The sequence below is a fragment of the Neopelma chrysocephalum genome, unplaced genomic scaffold (assembly GCF_003984885.1).
Source record: "Neopelma chrysocephalum unplaced genomic scaffold, ASM398488v2 Primary Assembly neopelma1_97390, whole genome shotgun sequence".
NCBI classification, from domain to species: Eukaryota; Metazoa; Chordata; class Aves; order Passeriformes; family Pipridae; genus Neopelma; species Neopelma chrysocephalum.
In genome coordinates, this window is record NW_020926031.1 from 3,420,148 (window position 1) to 3,436,498 (window position 16,351).

A 16,351-nucleotide genomic window follows, 5' to 3' on the forward strand; every position below is an offset into this window, starting at 1 on the left:
GTATGTTCTCAGCAAACCTAGAAATAGCTGTTGTATCACAGAGCAATAAAAAGCCAGACTTCAATGGACAGTGTTGGTTTCCCACTGCCCTGAGTGTGAAATCTTGAAGAAAAAGATAAGTATACAGAAAATCTAGATTTAGCACAAAATTATTTTAAGGAGTTGTAGCATTCTAATATATAAAACTATTGAACTCTCCTGAACTCTCAGAAAACTTCAGTTACTGTCCTGAAGTCATATTTTCATTGGAGGCCAGATTTTTATCAGATGGTGAAGCCTTGGGGTCATCTCGCCCTGTGGTATGATCATCCTGAGTTAGGGAATGTTCTGGTGGTTCCTGGAAAACAAAAAGTTCAGATGAGCTCTGTGCAGGAGGCTGAATCCCAAGAATGGCTTGGGAAAAAGAGAGGTCAGCTCCAATAGAAAACCAGAACACAAGGATATGACTGAATTTATATGTAGAAATCTGCACTGCATGTACAGCTAATTTAGTTTTCTGTGTGGAGAATAAACAGCTATCTAAAAAAGGGCTAGAAAAGGTTTGCATGTGACTCTTCTCTCAGCAGGGGCAAAAGGTAAATACCTACAAGGAACCACAAGTACAATTAAGATCCTTCCCTGTTTATTTACCTTAAAAGTAACTGCTAGCAAGCTGCAGGCTTTTTTTTTCATGTGCAAAAATGATAACACTTCAAATTTGGGATGCACTACTACAACCAGTGTGCCAGGACCAGTGGTTCAATGACCTGAGCAATAGCTTCTGAAGATCAATTCTTGCCTTAAGACATCTTATGTGAAGCATCCAGAAATGCAGATACTCAAAAATCATTTCTGGCTTAGAGTCTGCTCTGGAAAGAAAGAATGTATCTTCCATCTGGAATTTAGCAAGGGGATATGAATCCCTGGCCACAGTGAAGAGCAGTTTATTTAAAATGTGCAAACAGAAAGCAATAGCTTCCACGCTGTTATCAACTCCTAGAGCTTGTTTCCTCTCCAGGCTGACTCTTACTTGCTCCAGTTGTCAGCAGACCGTGCTTTTCTAGTTCCAGTGGACAGCAATTACCAAACCTGCAGATCCCTTTCTTCTTATGGGGACCCTGAAAAAACAGATGACAAAAAGGAACCAGGTGAGGAAGCAACTTGTTTCTTTGTTCTCCTGAAATGAGAAAACAATGCAAGGAGAACAAGAAAAGAAATATTTTTAAAAAGAAAAAGGAAAGAGAAGGGAAAATGAAAATTAAAATGTCGGGAGAGGGTTATCAGTGTGAGGGAAGAAATGTGCAAAAGATGCATGTGTAAAAAGCTGGTGAAAGATTACTGAGCATAAAAAGAGGCCACATGCTGGAAGAGTTCCTGGCAACTTCTTATCTGGGTCTTCTAAGCTGTGCCTGTGGCTCTGTGTGAGCACCATGCTGATGTAAATAACAGTTATCAAAAAAATACAGGAGCACTCAGACCTCTAATCCTTCAATAAAGTCATGTGGGAGCTTAAAACTAATTAAGGCTTCTCTCTAAGCTTTAAATCTAGTCTATGTGTAGTATAATATTCTGAAGATATTCCCTGTAGAATCCAACGAGAATTTCAGACAAGCAAGTAAGAAACTACTCCACAAACCTGTTTCACACATTGAAAACAAGCTCGGTCTTTACTGGGTATCAGAAATCCCATAATTTGAGGAATCTGAGAATAAAATCCAATTTGTTTATTACAGGTACATACCTGTCCTATCTCACACTTTCAGGACAGCATCAGAACACACTATAAGGTTGCTATTACTGTACCCATCACACAAAACTTACAGTTATAAATTAGTTAAAGTGTAACAAACAAATCTCAAGTAACTGCCTCTATAAGTACAACAAGCAATCCAATACAGAGTTATACAGAAAGCAGGAGACATTTTATTCCTTTATGAGGAGCACTCAGGACTGAATGTTCCACAAAGGAAGGTGAAAGAGCCCCCAAGACAGATAAACTTGGTAAATTTGACACATGTGAGGATGTTCCCATATAGTTCTTCAAAGGACCTCGTCTAACATAAACAAAGAGGTTTTTGCTTTCAGTTATACTACCAAACAAAAGTCTATACAGCGAAATTAACCCTTTAAGGAGAAGATAAGAGAGTACAAGGGGTTACTAATATCTGTTAGTCATGTCTCAGTCCAGCTTTAAGATGCACAAAGTAAATAGAAGAAACAAAGTATAAACTTTGTGTCTTAGTTAGGACAACTGGGACCAGTTCATCACTGGATGGGTGTAACCCAAAACTGTGTATTCTATAGCCTTCCATGCCATTTCCCAGAAACTGTTTTCAATAGACTATTTACACCCTCTGCCCTGAGCAGCCTGACTCCTCAGGCTATAAACAGGTGTTAAGAAGCCTGCGACATAAGAGGGCGCTTCCCTGTTCCTCACACCCTTCGTGAAACTCCCCGCCCTGAGGAAAGTACTGGGCATTCCTGCTTGAGAATATATAATCTTGGAGTCTTGGGACTTTTTTAACCACTCGTGGGATCCAGAGGAAGACTCCAGATCACCGCTCTCAACCAGACTGAGACCACCACCCTCGGCTGGACTGCAATCACCACTCTTGACCAGACTGCAACAGCTCTCCCACCAGCAGGTTTTTTCCCCTCTCCCTTTACTTTGGACTCGGGGGGACCCAAGGAACACCACTTTGTTCATGCCCCAGGGTGCTGGGTTATACATTTGGGTTTTGTGGGTTAAAACCAATTGTTTGTCTGTATAATCGTACTTATTGTATTATTTTATTAAATTGTTATTCTGACTTATAGTCTCTCTTTTGAGTTGAGTTCGTTTCCCCTGCTGGTTAACTTTTAAACCAGCACACTTTGCTATATCCAAATTGCTAGAGCTGATTGATCCTTGTCTGTGCATCCCAAATGAAAAAAAGGACCAACACATCATATTGTAGCTATTTTATAGCAATTCTGGTATACAGGGAATGGTAAATTCTGATTTTCACATTACATGTCAAAAATAGGCCTAAAGTATATTCTGAGAAACAGTGTTTGCAAATTAAAAGAAAAATATTAATTGTTTTCTATCCTTTAAATACAGTAGTTATAATAAAATAGAGTGAGAGCAAAGAGTATGGCCACCAGACTTGTTTTTAAATCTAATTTAAACTCATTAACTGCAGCAGAACTTGTGATGATGGCCACAGATTAGCTTTCTTTTCTATCTTTGAAAAGCAACAGCTTTTGGAAAGAGCTGGACTGGATGTGAAACCTCTGGCCTTGTTTATTCAGCATTATAGTGTGTTTCTGAATCTTTATGTCCCTGATGACAGAGGTGCTTTTCTATTTATGCTCTTTGTATTCAGTTTGTGCACACTGGAATTATATGCACTTTTTTTTTTTAACTGCACAGGCTAATGTCCCTCTTGCATTAGCTCATGAAAAAAAAAAAAGAGGACAATTAGGCTACTGAAATTAAATAAACAAAAAAAACCCCTTAAGGCCACACAAGCTTACATAATAGAAAAACTTAATAATTTCTTTCTTCATGTTATTTTCATGTTACATTTTTCAGGGGCATATGTAGAAAGACCTGCAGATTTATAGGGAGAGTTTGACCTCATTATTTCCATTTTTCTTTGTCTCTAACTGTGGCTCATTTTTGCCTGTTACCTTAATCCAAAAAAGCCCACTCAGATACTTGACAGGAGCTTTTCTACCCTTCAGTTCTCTTTCTGGATTTGAAATACTAAATTCATTTTTACATATGTATGAATATCTGTGTATAAATGTATGTATATGCGCATTATAAACATATATATAAATTTTTGTATATAAATGGAGATCTCTGCTCTCCTAAATGTCAGTGAGAGAGCAGGTATAAAGATGAAATTGTCCATGTGAGTTACTATTGTTAATCTCTGAATACTTCAGAGTTTTTAAGATGGATTTAGTGAATGTACATTTACTTTAGTTACTTTCCTGACATAGAAAGTGGTGTAGTTTCTAATAACACCATGCAGAGGGAGGTCAAAAGAGGGAGGATTTAAGTGTAAACATAAAAGTTTGTTTGGACAAAAGAACAACTCTATGAAGTGGATAGATAATACCATTTCCTAAAAAACATGCCACAGGAACAATAAACTACTCAAACTACAAAATATTTATTTAAATTAGGAGCCTGGATAACAGCTAGACAAAACTAAGAAACTTTCAGGTTTTTACACATAGAGATTACCCAAAGACCATCAGTAATTTAAGTCTTCATCTGCTGTAAGATAGGGTGGAAAGTAAAGCTAAGTTAAAAAATGAGAAGTTCAGGATCATGGAACGAGATGCTGAAGAAATTACCGACCATGGCTAACAAAAACAAGGTGGTTGTACAACCTTGTACAACAAGGTTGATCAGTTGTACAGAATATCTGTTTAAAATGGAAATGGGCAAGAAGCAACACTTCTGAACAAGTCCATGCCATCTCGTGAGATAAAATCCCTGGGAACAGAAAATCACAAAAGGGAATCACGAGGTTTTTTTCTCTCTATTTATCACATCAGGAGCCTCTCATTCAGGAAAATTGTCCCGAATTTACAATGTTAAATATGATCAGAGGTAATGAAATCTAATGAGATAATTACACAGTCCTGGTGACATTTGGAACCTTTTAGATGTTAGTGATTTTCACTAACTGATGGTTATTACAATCCTGTTTGATGTTGAGAAATGGAAGCCCATCAATTTTTTTTCACAAACGTTGCTGATTCGTGTTGTGAGTGGAAGTGGCTTTGCCCTGATTTGGCTCTCAGAATTCAGCATTTCATTGGTATCTCTGAGGTGTTTTCGGACTACAAGAGCTGTCAGTCAGTATCCAGTCTCCAGCCACCATCACTTACTGTGAAGAACTCAAAAGGAAGGCCATGTACAAGTTGCCATTTTTTAACTGGCTTTCAAGAAGATTATGCAGCTAGTAAAAAAATCTCCTTGGAGTAAAACTAAGACCATTAAATTCTGAGAGTTGGCATGGAAACTAGTGAAGCTTAGATGATAAGAAAATAAATACACCTTTAAATAAAGATTAAGGTGAATAGCAACAAAAAGTATCAATTAGCAAGAAACAAGAGATTATTCAAGAAAAAAATAAATCCTTCAGCAATCAGAAATCTGATTTTAGTGACACCAGTAAAGAGCGGTCTAGCCTACAGAGATAAAATCTCAAATAAAAACAAGAAAGATTAAATAATACTTGAAGAAGAAACAGTTAAATATAAAAAAATAAATATGAATTTTAAAGTATGTTAGAAATAGTCTACAAGGTAACTGGTTAGTTTGCAGATCTTAGAACACAAAGCACCATTAAGAAACATATGTTGCAAAGAACCTGCACAATTTACCTGCATAAGATCATAATACATAAATGTATCTCAGAGAAGTTTTCCCCCAGATTATCAATATAATGATAGTGATTAAGACACCAGCAGAGAAGATGTCTGAACAAACTGCTAAGCAGGGACAAGTGTCTAAGACTAGCTTGTCTTCAGACAAGACTTCCAAGGGAATTCAGAAATCAAATAAGATAGCCACTAAAATGTGTGCAAAACATTATGAAAATAATCTTCACCAGACTAGAAAGCGTCAAATGTTATACCTACCGCTACAGAGAGGATGCTGGGATCCTAAGCAAAACAAATCTACAAACCTTCAGAACAAAAAAAACTAACTGGAAAAATAAAAATTGAAGACTAGAACATGTAGAAGATTATGTTATGTCAGGTCTAATCACAAGGGATTCCACCTGAAAAACTGTGCTTCTGTCATCTGCTATTTGCACAGCTGTAGCACTTGGGGACTGCACCATTTTTTTCCCTGGGCTCCAGCAGCAGACAGAGCACACACGAAAGCTGCAGTCACTATGAACCTGCAGACCAAGCAACAAGAGTTCACAGGTGAACACAGTTGGTAGGAGGAGGAAAACAAAAACATTTGAGATGAATGCAGGAAGTACTGATCATAACATACCAACTGAAATTATTTATCTAATATAGGAACAGTTCTGAGAGAGTACACTGGCACAGAACAGATCTGCAGGGGGGATTCTTTTAACAGAAGAAGAAAGAAGAAAATACATGGCTACTCCTTGAAAAATAGGGCAAAAAACAAATATGCAAAAAGAATTGATATGACTTACAGAGCAGGTGAACAGATGCATGGACAAAAAATTGGTTTTCATAGGGTGTAGGAAAAGGACTGAGCAGAAGATATGGGTGAATAGTTAAGTAACAACATGCTTTACATAAATGTCACATCAAAATACAAAAATATGTGGTGTGAAACTTGAATGAATTATGTTTCAGTCCAGAATGCCTACTATTATGTAAATAACAGATCATTCTTTCTGTCTTTTGCAGATTGTTTTGCTGGAATTGCAGTTTATCATAATTCCTGCAAGCACCCAGTGCCTAAGACCCACCACCAATATTTTCCCTGCACTTATTTTTATCGAGTAGGACAACCTCTATGGAGTTGTTCAAAACAAATTTTATTGCATGTTTGATGTGCTCTCCGCCTTGACTGCTATTAAAGCAATGCACAAAATATTTTTAAGGAACCTAAGAGGAAATAGAGTGCTAGAATTGGAAATAACACCCGAGGATCATTTCAATAATGCCCACAGTAGGACAGGATTGCTGCTGATACCTGGCTAAACAAACACGGAAATATTATCAGGGATGTCTGCTATACATCCATGTCAACAGCAACGAACATGCAAGAAAAATATCTCCACCCTCAGCCTGCTCCTTGCTGCTCCCTACCCCAATTCCCTGTTGTTCCTCACCATCACATGGCAAAATAGCAGGCACCCCATCCTGTGAAAACATGTAGATACATGGGACAGGAGTAGGCATATGCCTCGGATCATGGCCAGGGACCCAGGCAGAGACACCTGCAACTCATGAGGGCAGAGGATGGTAGAAAGGAAGGTGTGCATAGTTTTTGGAGTACTTCGGTAAGAGGCTCTTGGCCTCCAGCTAAGCCCACTGACTTTTCGTGTGTATTCTGCTACAGGAGGCACATTGAGCTGTTTAAAGGTAGTTACTGCATCAGAGTCGTGACAGGGAAAAGGGGTTATCTGGGTCATTGGGTCTAGCACTATGACAAAAACTACGTCTACCACTGAAAAATGAGTCTGTGGTTTGCTCTGGCCACGCTCTGTGCTGCAGAGACCTCGGGCTGACTCACATTGCCAGTGTTTGGGGCCAGCTCCCAGTCACCACAGAGCTCCCACTCAATGACAGGAGAGGGGACAGGCAGGAAAGTCACCTGGGACGAACATTATGTAGGACTGAAGTATGGTGTGCACCTGCATGGATAAAAACAGATTGAAGTGACACTGTACCAGTATCTTGTTTATAGAACTGCAAAAAGACAGTGATCACACAGATGGCATTAGTATGTCTGTTGGGAATTCTGTGTTAGTGGGGAAGGAATGAGCCAACCCATACATGAAGAGTTAACTATCCCGGTGAAAGGGAGATCATCCAGAAAGGCTGGGGCAGCAGAAATCCCGATAGAAAGGTTGGGCATGAAACACACACCTCAATGGGCTTCAGAAGAAAACTTTTATCACACAGCATTATGGAAATTCACATGTTTATTCAAGTTTATGCCATCACTTACAGGAAAGAAAAACCTATTATTGTGTTTCCAGCTTATCACATGAAAGGTTACATACGTCAGCTAACTTTATGTCCCCGTCTGGGACCATTAATTCAACTGATTAATCGAAGTCTAATTTCTTAAACTGGATCTGATGGAAGCTGATAGCACGCACTTGGAAAGCCTGGTTTTTCCCGGAGGTCAGGGGCACTGCTGGGCAGGATCCCGGGGATCCCTCAGCACCGCCCGGAGCCCGCCGGACCGGGAGGACAGGCAGCTGTCCCGGCAGGGACACGGCAGGAAGCGGAAAGGAACGCGGCCGTTCGCGGAGGCGCCGTAGCTGAGCCGGACCATGTGCCCCCTCGGTGCCCGGGGTGGCTGGTGCTGGTTAATACACCCCTGTACGTTCACCAGCCCCTCACTGTGGGGGGTCCGGGGCAGCGCCCGCCCACAAGCCCTGCGAGTCCGCCCGACCCGGCCCGGGAGCGGCGCGGGGCACGCCGGGAGTTGTAGTTCCCGTGGGCCAAGCGTTCGCTCCGCAGCACCGGGCATGGCCGAGGGGCGGCGGACCTCGGCAATGGCGGGGGTGCTCCGCGAACTCGCCGAGCACCCGGCCGCCCTCCCCCCCCTGGCGGGGAGAAGTGCCACGATCCGGTGCACTGGGAAGAAACGCTCGTACTCCGCGTTCTGGTGCCTTTGTTCTCCACTCTGGGCGGGGGACCGGGGCACTATCTTTTGAGGCCCCCCCCCCGTCCCCCGCTGCGCAGATGGCACGCCCCGGCGGCGGCGGGCGCCCCCCCAGCCGGCCCGGCGGCTCCATGGCCGGTCCTGCTCAGTGCGGGCGCTGCGCGCGCCCGCCCTCTTCGCCCTTAGAAGCGCCCCCGCCATTGGCTGCGGCCGGGCGCCCTTGCCAATCAGGAAGCGGCTCTCATGGAGGAAGGGAATAAATACAAGATGGCTGCTCATATAAAACCAGGCATTGGGCTTCGCCCCGGCGATGGGGGAATCGAGGCATTAACCAGCGCTCCGAGGGTCCCGCGTCGCTCCCGTCTGCGCCGCCGCCGCCCCGCTGGGGGGAGCGACACTCCAACCGCAGCCGGCCACTGCCGCGCTCAGCCGCTGCCCGCGGATCGCCGGCGGGGCCGAGGCCGGGTGCGGCGCCCCGGAGGCCCGAGCGAGGCCCTGCGCCCTCCGCCCCGGCAGCGCCCCGGCCCCCGTGCCCGCCGTCCCGCCGCCCGCCGCCAGCCAGGCCCGGCCCCCGGCGGCCATGGCCGTTTCCAGGTCGGTGGGAGTTGGGAGGGATGGGGGGAGGAAGCCCGGCGGCGGCGGCCTGGAGCTCCCGGCCCTCGGTGCGGCCTGGCGCCGGGGGTGCGGCGGGAGGAGGGGGGCCCGCTTTCCATCCCCTTTCGCCTCGGGAGCCCGCGGAGGCCTCGCCGGGGCCGCCCCGCTGGGCTCGGGGGGTGGCTGCGTGCTCCGGCGCCTGGATGTGCTGCCTGGCCTGGGGTGACTCCTGTGCCCCCCTCCCTTCCCCGGGCCGCAGGGGCTCTGCCTGGGGCGTCCTGGGCTTCCTCCTGCATTCGACACCTTTTTTTTGGCCAGTCCTTCCCAGGGTGGTTAAACTGCTAGGAAATAGGCGATTACGATATTGAGTCTCAAAAACTGGCAAGAAACCGGTTTTGCCTTTCAGAGCCCTTAGTTGTAAAGTAACCAAAATAAAATAGACTTTCATGGAGAAAAGTGATTAGTGTGTTCTGGCTCTGCCTCAAGATGTTGGGCAGTATCTGCTTACACACATGTGCTCTGGGGTGTGCCAGCGTTTAAAGCATTCACAGATACAGAGGTATGTCTTAACAGAGCTGTTTTATAAAAAACGCTGAGCACAAATTCCTGCCTTTTTTTTTTTTTTTGTGTGTGTGTGTATGTGAAATGGGCGCGTTAAGCTTCCTAACAGGATAGTTGAAAGGAAACTATAAATCCAAATTAAGCTTGTGATAGATTAGCTCCAAGTCACGTGTTGGTAGTATCTCTGTACTTCCAAAGTGCTATCACACAAGTAAATTCTGTTTCTGAAGCTGCGTGTGAATAAGTTTACAATTCTGTGTGCACATTTATAATGGAAATCCATTTTTCATCAAAATTTGTGGCAGCAATACACCTTTTAAGACTTCTAGTGGCAGGTGTTTTGTTTTGAGCATTATAATTTCTACAAAGTACCTCTTTGTTTTAGTCTACTCTTATTTTTTAATCAACTTGTTACACACTTGTTGGGGTTTTTTTCTCCCTCCCTCTCCCCCCCCGAATCTGTCCATAAGAATGTGGAAGTAGTAAGGACTGCTGTTATAAGACTACTGTGTATGTTGAAGTCATCATGTAAAATAGAGTAATATTTCAATTACATTGGGTCTGGTCAATCTGCTTAAATAACTTTGCTAATGTACATGTGATATGGGGGCTAAATGGAATATCAAATGGAGCTTTTCAGGTATATGCTGAGACTGTGTCTTTTGGAAAGGCTGGTTCTGTTTCAGTTACTGAAAGGTTGCTTTAGTGGAAAGCAGCAGTGCTCTGTGCAAAGATGTAGTTAACACCTGTTCAGGAACTCAAAGGACAATTCTGATTTAGATTTGGCTCAGTGTGGAGCATTAAAGAAGTTGGTGTTAATAATAATGTGATATTGCTTCAGAGTACAGATTTAAAATCCAAATATTACACAAGTTGAACATAAAGTATAGAACTTCAGTAAAGGTGCTTTAATACTGGTGAGTTGGTATAGAATTGTTTCACTTTCACAGAAGTACACATTTTGGAGTGCTGTAACATCTTGATGATTCCTGGTGAACACCACTGTTTCTATAGTTGTAAGAAGTGATAATGTGTAGATTTGCCTTTGTGCATGATTTTAATAGATACAGCAAAGCCTGTCTGTGTCCTTTTGAAGCTACACAGCAACTCCTGATAAATGGACCATGGGAACATTAATACAGTATCAGTGCTGCTTTTGTAAATAAAAGAAATTGTCTTCACCTTTTACTTCAGAACATTGAACTTCAAAGGTCCTTTCCTTTCAGACTACACATAATTGTGCACTTATGTGTATATAGCAATGTAACTATATTTCTGTAAAGGGTGTAGGTGGTCCAGCTTCTTTACCAATTCCATTTACTTGTAGAGATCTGCACTTTTGCTCTAGGTAGTTAGTTACTTTTTTTTTTGATGGACCAACGTAATACTTCATTGTTGATGACTAACTGTGCAAGTTTGGAGAGTGAGGAAGAAGGTGATTCAATTTCATTAGGGGTAGTTCTATTTTGGAGCCACATTTTAAAAATAAGGTTTTTTTGGAGGTGGGGGTCAGGATAGTTTTACATTGACAAAACAGTAAATTATCAAGTGGTTGTTTTCCCAGAAAAGTTTAGTTTCTGCTCTTTGGCCAATTGAAAACTTTTCTCAAAACCCAAGTCTGTTCAAGGAGATTTAAACAAACATAGGGAATACTTTGAAATGGCTCAAAATTAGATTGAGAGTCAATTGTGTAATTAGTTGTAACCTGTTGACAGAAAAATCTCATATTTAATTCTGCATTATATGTATACATGCTTGTTTGATCAGATTCTGCTGTTACATGGACTGAAGATCTGCTTCTGTTTAAAATAGACCCAAAAGCAGAACCATAGATACTTCATGCCACAAGATGTTGCAGAATAGTTATATTGTATATGTTTATCTTTTTGGTAATTTTATGTTGAAAAGACTAATGAATGCCATCCTTCAGGAGTAGGGATAGGTGGGTAGGAAGGTTGATGTTCCTTCTGTGAAGGTGCAACCGAATTTGATAGATCTTAGCTTCTGTTTCCAGTCTTAAAAGTAGAGATAAAGTAGTATTAATGTTTGCATAGCTAATAAAAAAAATTCTTGATAGTGGAACAGAGGAAGTGAAGAGTTTTGCTTCGGCTTCATTCCTACAAAGTGCACGGTCCAAACGAACAATTGTAGTGGCTCACTAGTGATCTTTTGAAGAGACTTCAGTTGAAAAAGTAAAACTACCAAGAAAACAACAGCTCTCACAGATTACTCAGGATGATTTGGTCTGTGTAACTTTACTACTGCTTTCTAGAGATTTCAGTGTTTTCATTTGTGTGAATTTGTTTATAAATGGTAATATGTAGATTAGGAACCTAGTTTTAAATAAATAATAGTGTCAGAAGGCTGTGAGACTAAAGCTCCTGGAACTAAGCAGGCCTTGTGTTGCTCAGCTTTTGAAGTGTAGGGCTGTGACTTCACAAGAACAAATGGCTGCACAGGCTGCCAATATTACTTATGTAATATTTCAAATTAAATACTGCATCAGAAATATCTTTTATGTGCCCTGTGTATCTTTTAGAAATGCTTTTCTATTGTTACCACAAGCTTTCTCTATAACTAGTTCAGTTTTTAGCTTCTTTGGAAGCTATTACTTCAGGCTGTTCTTGCATGAAAAGCAAGAGTTAAACTGAGCAAGTATGTATTCAGTGCTACTTAGAGGCCTGTGCCTAAAGCATCAGACAGATGCTGTATAACCAATGTGGTTACAGGAGTTCAGAATCAAAAGAGGGGGGAAATAGTGTAACTTTTCTGTTGTTGATAGAGATTAACTTGAGGACCAGAACAGTCGAGTGCCTTTGACTGTGTTGCTGTTTGTGGGAGGGAGCGCTGACAGTCATGGGAAGGGAGGAAGCAGAAGTAGCATGTGCAGTGCTGCCCAGACGAGATAGAGCCCCAAGTTTCTCAGACACTCTCTTCTAACGAACTGAAGTGAGAGTTGAAAGTCAGGATTGCACATTAAGAATGCCAGCCTGCTCCAGCAGATGGAACTTTATTCTCACCAAGGAACTTATCAATACACTTCTTCTATTAGTATGTCTTGACAGCTGTTTCAATTTCCTGTTCTTTCTCGTACTGTTTGTAATGTAATTGGCCATATGTGTTGGGGTGCATTGTTAGTTGTAGACACATATGTAGTAGTTTACAAGTAAAACTGGTACAGCCTAATGCTGTAGATCATATATGGAATATACAATCCATATGGAATTAATTATACTAATTTTAGCATTTGGTTGGCTTCCATATGCAACATATAATACTGTGACCCAGTGTGGTCATGGAGCTCTTGTTTTATTCTGGATGTTCCTTCAGCTGCTGTGTAGGAAACAAGGTTTCTCCATTGTCCTCAATCCCACCTTCATGGCTATAACTTGCTTATAAGAAGTAAAATCACAATCCATCCTTTATGTGTATCATTGCACTTCTGGTTTTTGTTCTGAATTCTGTTCAGTTTTTTCTCTTGCTGGCTGATTGTGTATTTGAAAGTTGATTATCAACAGTTCATGTGTGCTTTAGTAGGGGCTTGAGTGTTTAGAGCTGTGACGCTGACCAAGCTGGGATTTGACCAATTGATGAAGTGACAGCAAAGGAGTGTCAGGTCAACAAGAAAAGCTCAGGCATCTCCATTAGAACTGAGGTTGAATTTCACAGCAACTGTCAACCCTGAACAAGTCTAAATTTTAATTTAGGGATGTTTTCTATTTTTGTACTAAGAATTAGTTCCTATGAGGAAGCTTCTGGGTGTTGAAATACGATTTCAACAACAAACTCCTTGGAGTATTCCCTTGCCTGCTGATGGGTACTAGCTAGCAGTTTTTCAAAGAGCTCTAGGCAGAGTGTTCCAGGCACGACACCACTGAGGATTTCTTGTACAGTCACACATTTTAATGGGTTGGAGGATACACTGGGGTAGTTACACAGTTCTGTACCAGTTGGCCTTTACTACCAGAGATTGCTCTCTGGACAGTTACACATGCTGGTGCACACAGATGTGAAGTCCAAACAGATCACTTCATTGGCAGCAGTGATCGGTTTGCTGTCCCTTTTAAGCCTCAACTCATTGAAAGCCACACATTAGAATTTTCATCATTTGGAGTCCTGTGGAGACCCAATCCAGTCAGAATACTTACACTGGGCCAGTTGGGATCTTTATACAATTCAGCTGCACACATCTTCTTTTGCCACCATTTTGAAGACAACTGTTCATAACTGTATCTTGACCTGGTCACTGATTATCCAGCTACTAGCTTTCTAATGTCTCTATCTCTGAAGGGCTTTCAAATCTGTATCATCCAGTTTCCACAGGAATGATGTGAGGTTCACTTTAAATAGTATGACAACTGTCCCTTCAGATGGAGATCAGCCTGATCAGTTTGGGGTGGTACCTTCGGCAGCAAAGAACTGCAGATTAGCTTGAAGAACAGACCAAATCACTTGTTGCAGGACTTGCCGACTGTGCCTGGGTTTGGGTCATGTCTAGCTTGGTTTAATGCTGAACATGTGAAACTGGTGACTAGAAGATGGAATCACCGTGGTACCTGGAGAGTGCCACTAAGTTAGTTTTAGTGGCTCTTTTGTAAGTGAAGTGTCTCAAATGCTACTGGATGCCTGTTCTTAAGCACCTGCATTGATGTCTTTGTGTCGGAAACATTTCCAATCAAATGTCAGTGTAACAGCTCATAAGGTGTTTCTTAGAAGAAAAATACTTAAATCGTAAGAACTTTTAATTGCTGCTTCCAGTTGTGTCTTGATGACACACTTCAGCAGGGACTAGAAAATCTCAAATTTCCGAAGTGAGAGGAAGAGTTTATTTACCCCTTTGAGTAAGGTTGTGCCTGGTAATGAGCTCATAAAGCGTGAGTTTGCATCAGGGTTGTGTATGGTTGCTGTCCTTTAGGTGAGATGTAGTTGATGAGGGATTAGCAGATGACAGAAGGATTATCTAAACCATTGCTTATCAGTTAAAAGTGAAGGACTTTGTATTTTTAAGTTCTGATCACAGCAGTTAAAGTCCAGGAAAAGTAGTTCTAGAGCTGTATTTAATTTTTAGCATTTGTTGGTATTTAGATTTTTTGTAACAATTCATATATCTTTCTTTTTAATCTTTTTTTTCCCCAAAGTACTCTCTGTATTTCTGTTGTTTGCTTCTGTCTTCCATAGGCTTAGAACAATTTTTCTGGCAGACTGCATTGAAATATTTCATAAAGTAATTCAAAATGTTATCTGTATTTTAGAGCATCTCACTCTTGCCACACTGCTTCACAGTTCTGTGTTACATTTGTGAATGATGTGAGCCACGTGGTGCCTGCTTACAGCATTGTCTGTAATGAGAGGCAGGAACCACATGCCATGAGAGAACTTAGTTCTTCTTGGCTTTAGTAACTAGTTTAGAGACTGTTAGTTTGTCCTGAGAAAGAAAGCCTTGTCAGAACTTACAAAACTTCTTTCCAAACTGCAGATACTCAAAAATAATTTGTTTAGGATTTTTAAGGGTTTTTTTTTCATTCTTAATGAAACTCAGAATGAAAGCTTTAATTTAAAAAAAACCCAAAAACTAGCACTACTGATCAGTGGGAACTTTTGCAGTGCTACCCTTCCAACTCAAGCAGAATTCAGGCTCTGCCATACTCTGCTGCAGCAACACCAACACTTATTTTGGAGCTATTAAGATTTTTAAATTATCAACAGTTTGGGAAGTCTACATCAGGGGAGTCTGGGGGAGAGAAAGAAAGAATGATTAGGATGACCAGGAGTACTGTTAGTCAGATGTTGTTAGCTATATTTGCTAATTCTCTTTCCATTTATCTTGCCGGGTTGAATGCTGGAGCCTTCCTGTTTGTGAATATGTCTGTGTGTGAGACAACAGAAAGATTTTTTTGGTTTGATTTGCATTTGGTTTGATTTGCATTTGTGTGTAAGTTAAGCATATTACAATTTAAAATCACAAATTACAAACCAAGCATACTGCAGGTTGAAAAAAAACCCCAAAACAACAAACTGTATTTTGTAGGTAACACAGCTTCAAAAAGTTGTGGGTTTTAGGAGTGAAGATGTAGTGTTGTAACTAGGATTGGAATTCGAGTTTTTGAGGGTAGGCCAACTTAGTGGTTTCCTCCTGTTTTGACACATGAAGAATTCTTGCTGAGGAAGTGGTCAAAGTTGCACATTCGACTTGACTTTGAGATGAAAAAAGATAATTTAATAGTTAAAGGAGTGGGTGGTGCTAGATGGCAAACCTGAGTATGGAACACTGAAGTTTCACAGAGAGATGAAGAATGAAAGAGGTGAGAACAAGCAAGTTAGAGTAAGCAGTGATGCCTCTGAAAGCTACCATATTTTGTGTTGAATAATACTGACTGCTGCAAATCAGGTTGGGCTATTACTGTCAGAAGTACTAAAGAAAAAATGCTGGTAAATAACTAGATACCAATGTGTTTCTCATGACTAGTCCACTGTCAGCAATTTGGAAGAGTGTGAAACTCTTTCCTCCTTCACTGTCTAATCACATAAAACTGCTGGGTTAGATATATTTGGGGTTTAATTTTTGTGACTTTGAAACAATTTACTAACTAGTAAATCATAGCAATTGAAACTATTAATCTGCAGAAATTGAAATGAGCTCACCTAGTAGCAGGAAGATAATTATTTCTAAGCTGACAAATATCAGAAATGTGTCTAAAAAAATTAAAATTATTTGAAATGCTTTTGAGTTAGAATTTTTTTTAATCTAATGAATATTTAACCTAATACCTCTAGTTGTGAGAGTATGAAGAAGGGTTGTTTGGGGTACCGGACAAAACTGATCTAAGTGAGCGTCATTGCAGTGTGAAGTCCAATTTCATATTGTTGCAATGTTTG

General features: G+C 41.3%; 1 protein-coding gene across 2 annotated transcripts in view; it reads left to right on the plus strand.

The window, feature by feature from the left end:
- Positions 1 to 621: 621 nt before the first annotated feature.
- The window catches only part of BTAF1 (B-TFIID TATA-box binding protein associated factor 1), a 51,442-nt gene continuing 35,712 nt past the window's right edge, over positions 622 to 16,351 (plus strand). The window contains exons 1-2 of one of the 2 annotated variants that reach the window (XM_027672197.1): positions 622 to 1,127; positions 6,385 to 6,479. In XM_027672197.1, coding sequence (XP_027527998.1) covers positions 1,089 to 1,127; positions 6,385 to 6,479 — 134 coding nt within the window. In that variant the 5' untranslated portion in view covers positions 622 to 1,088. Of the gene's footprint in view, positions 1,128 to 6,384; positions 6,480 to 8,592; positions 8,915 to 16,351 lie in introns of those variants that run through there. The other variant, XM_027672196.1, reaches the window with a different exon arrangement.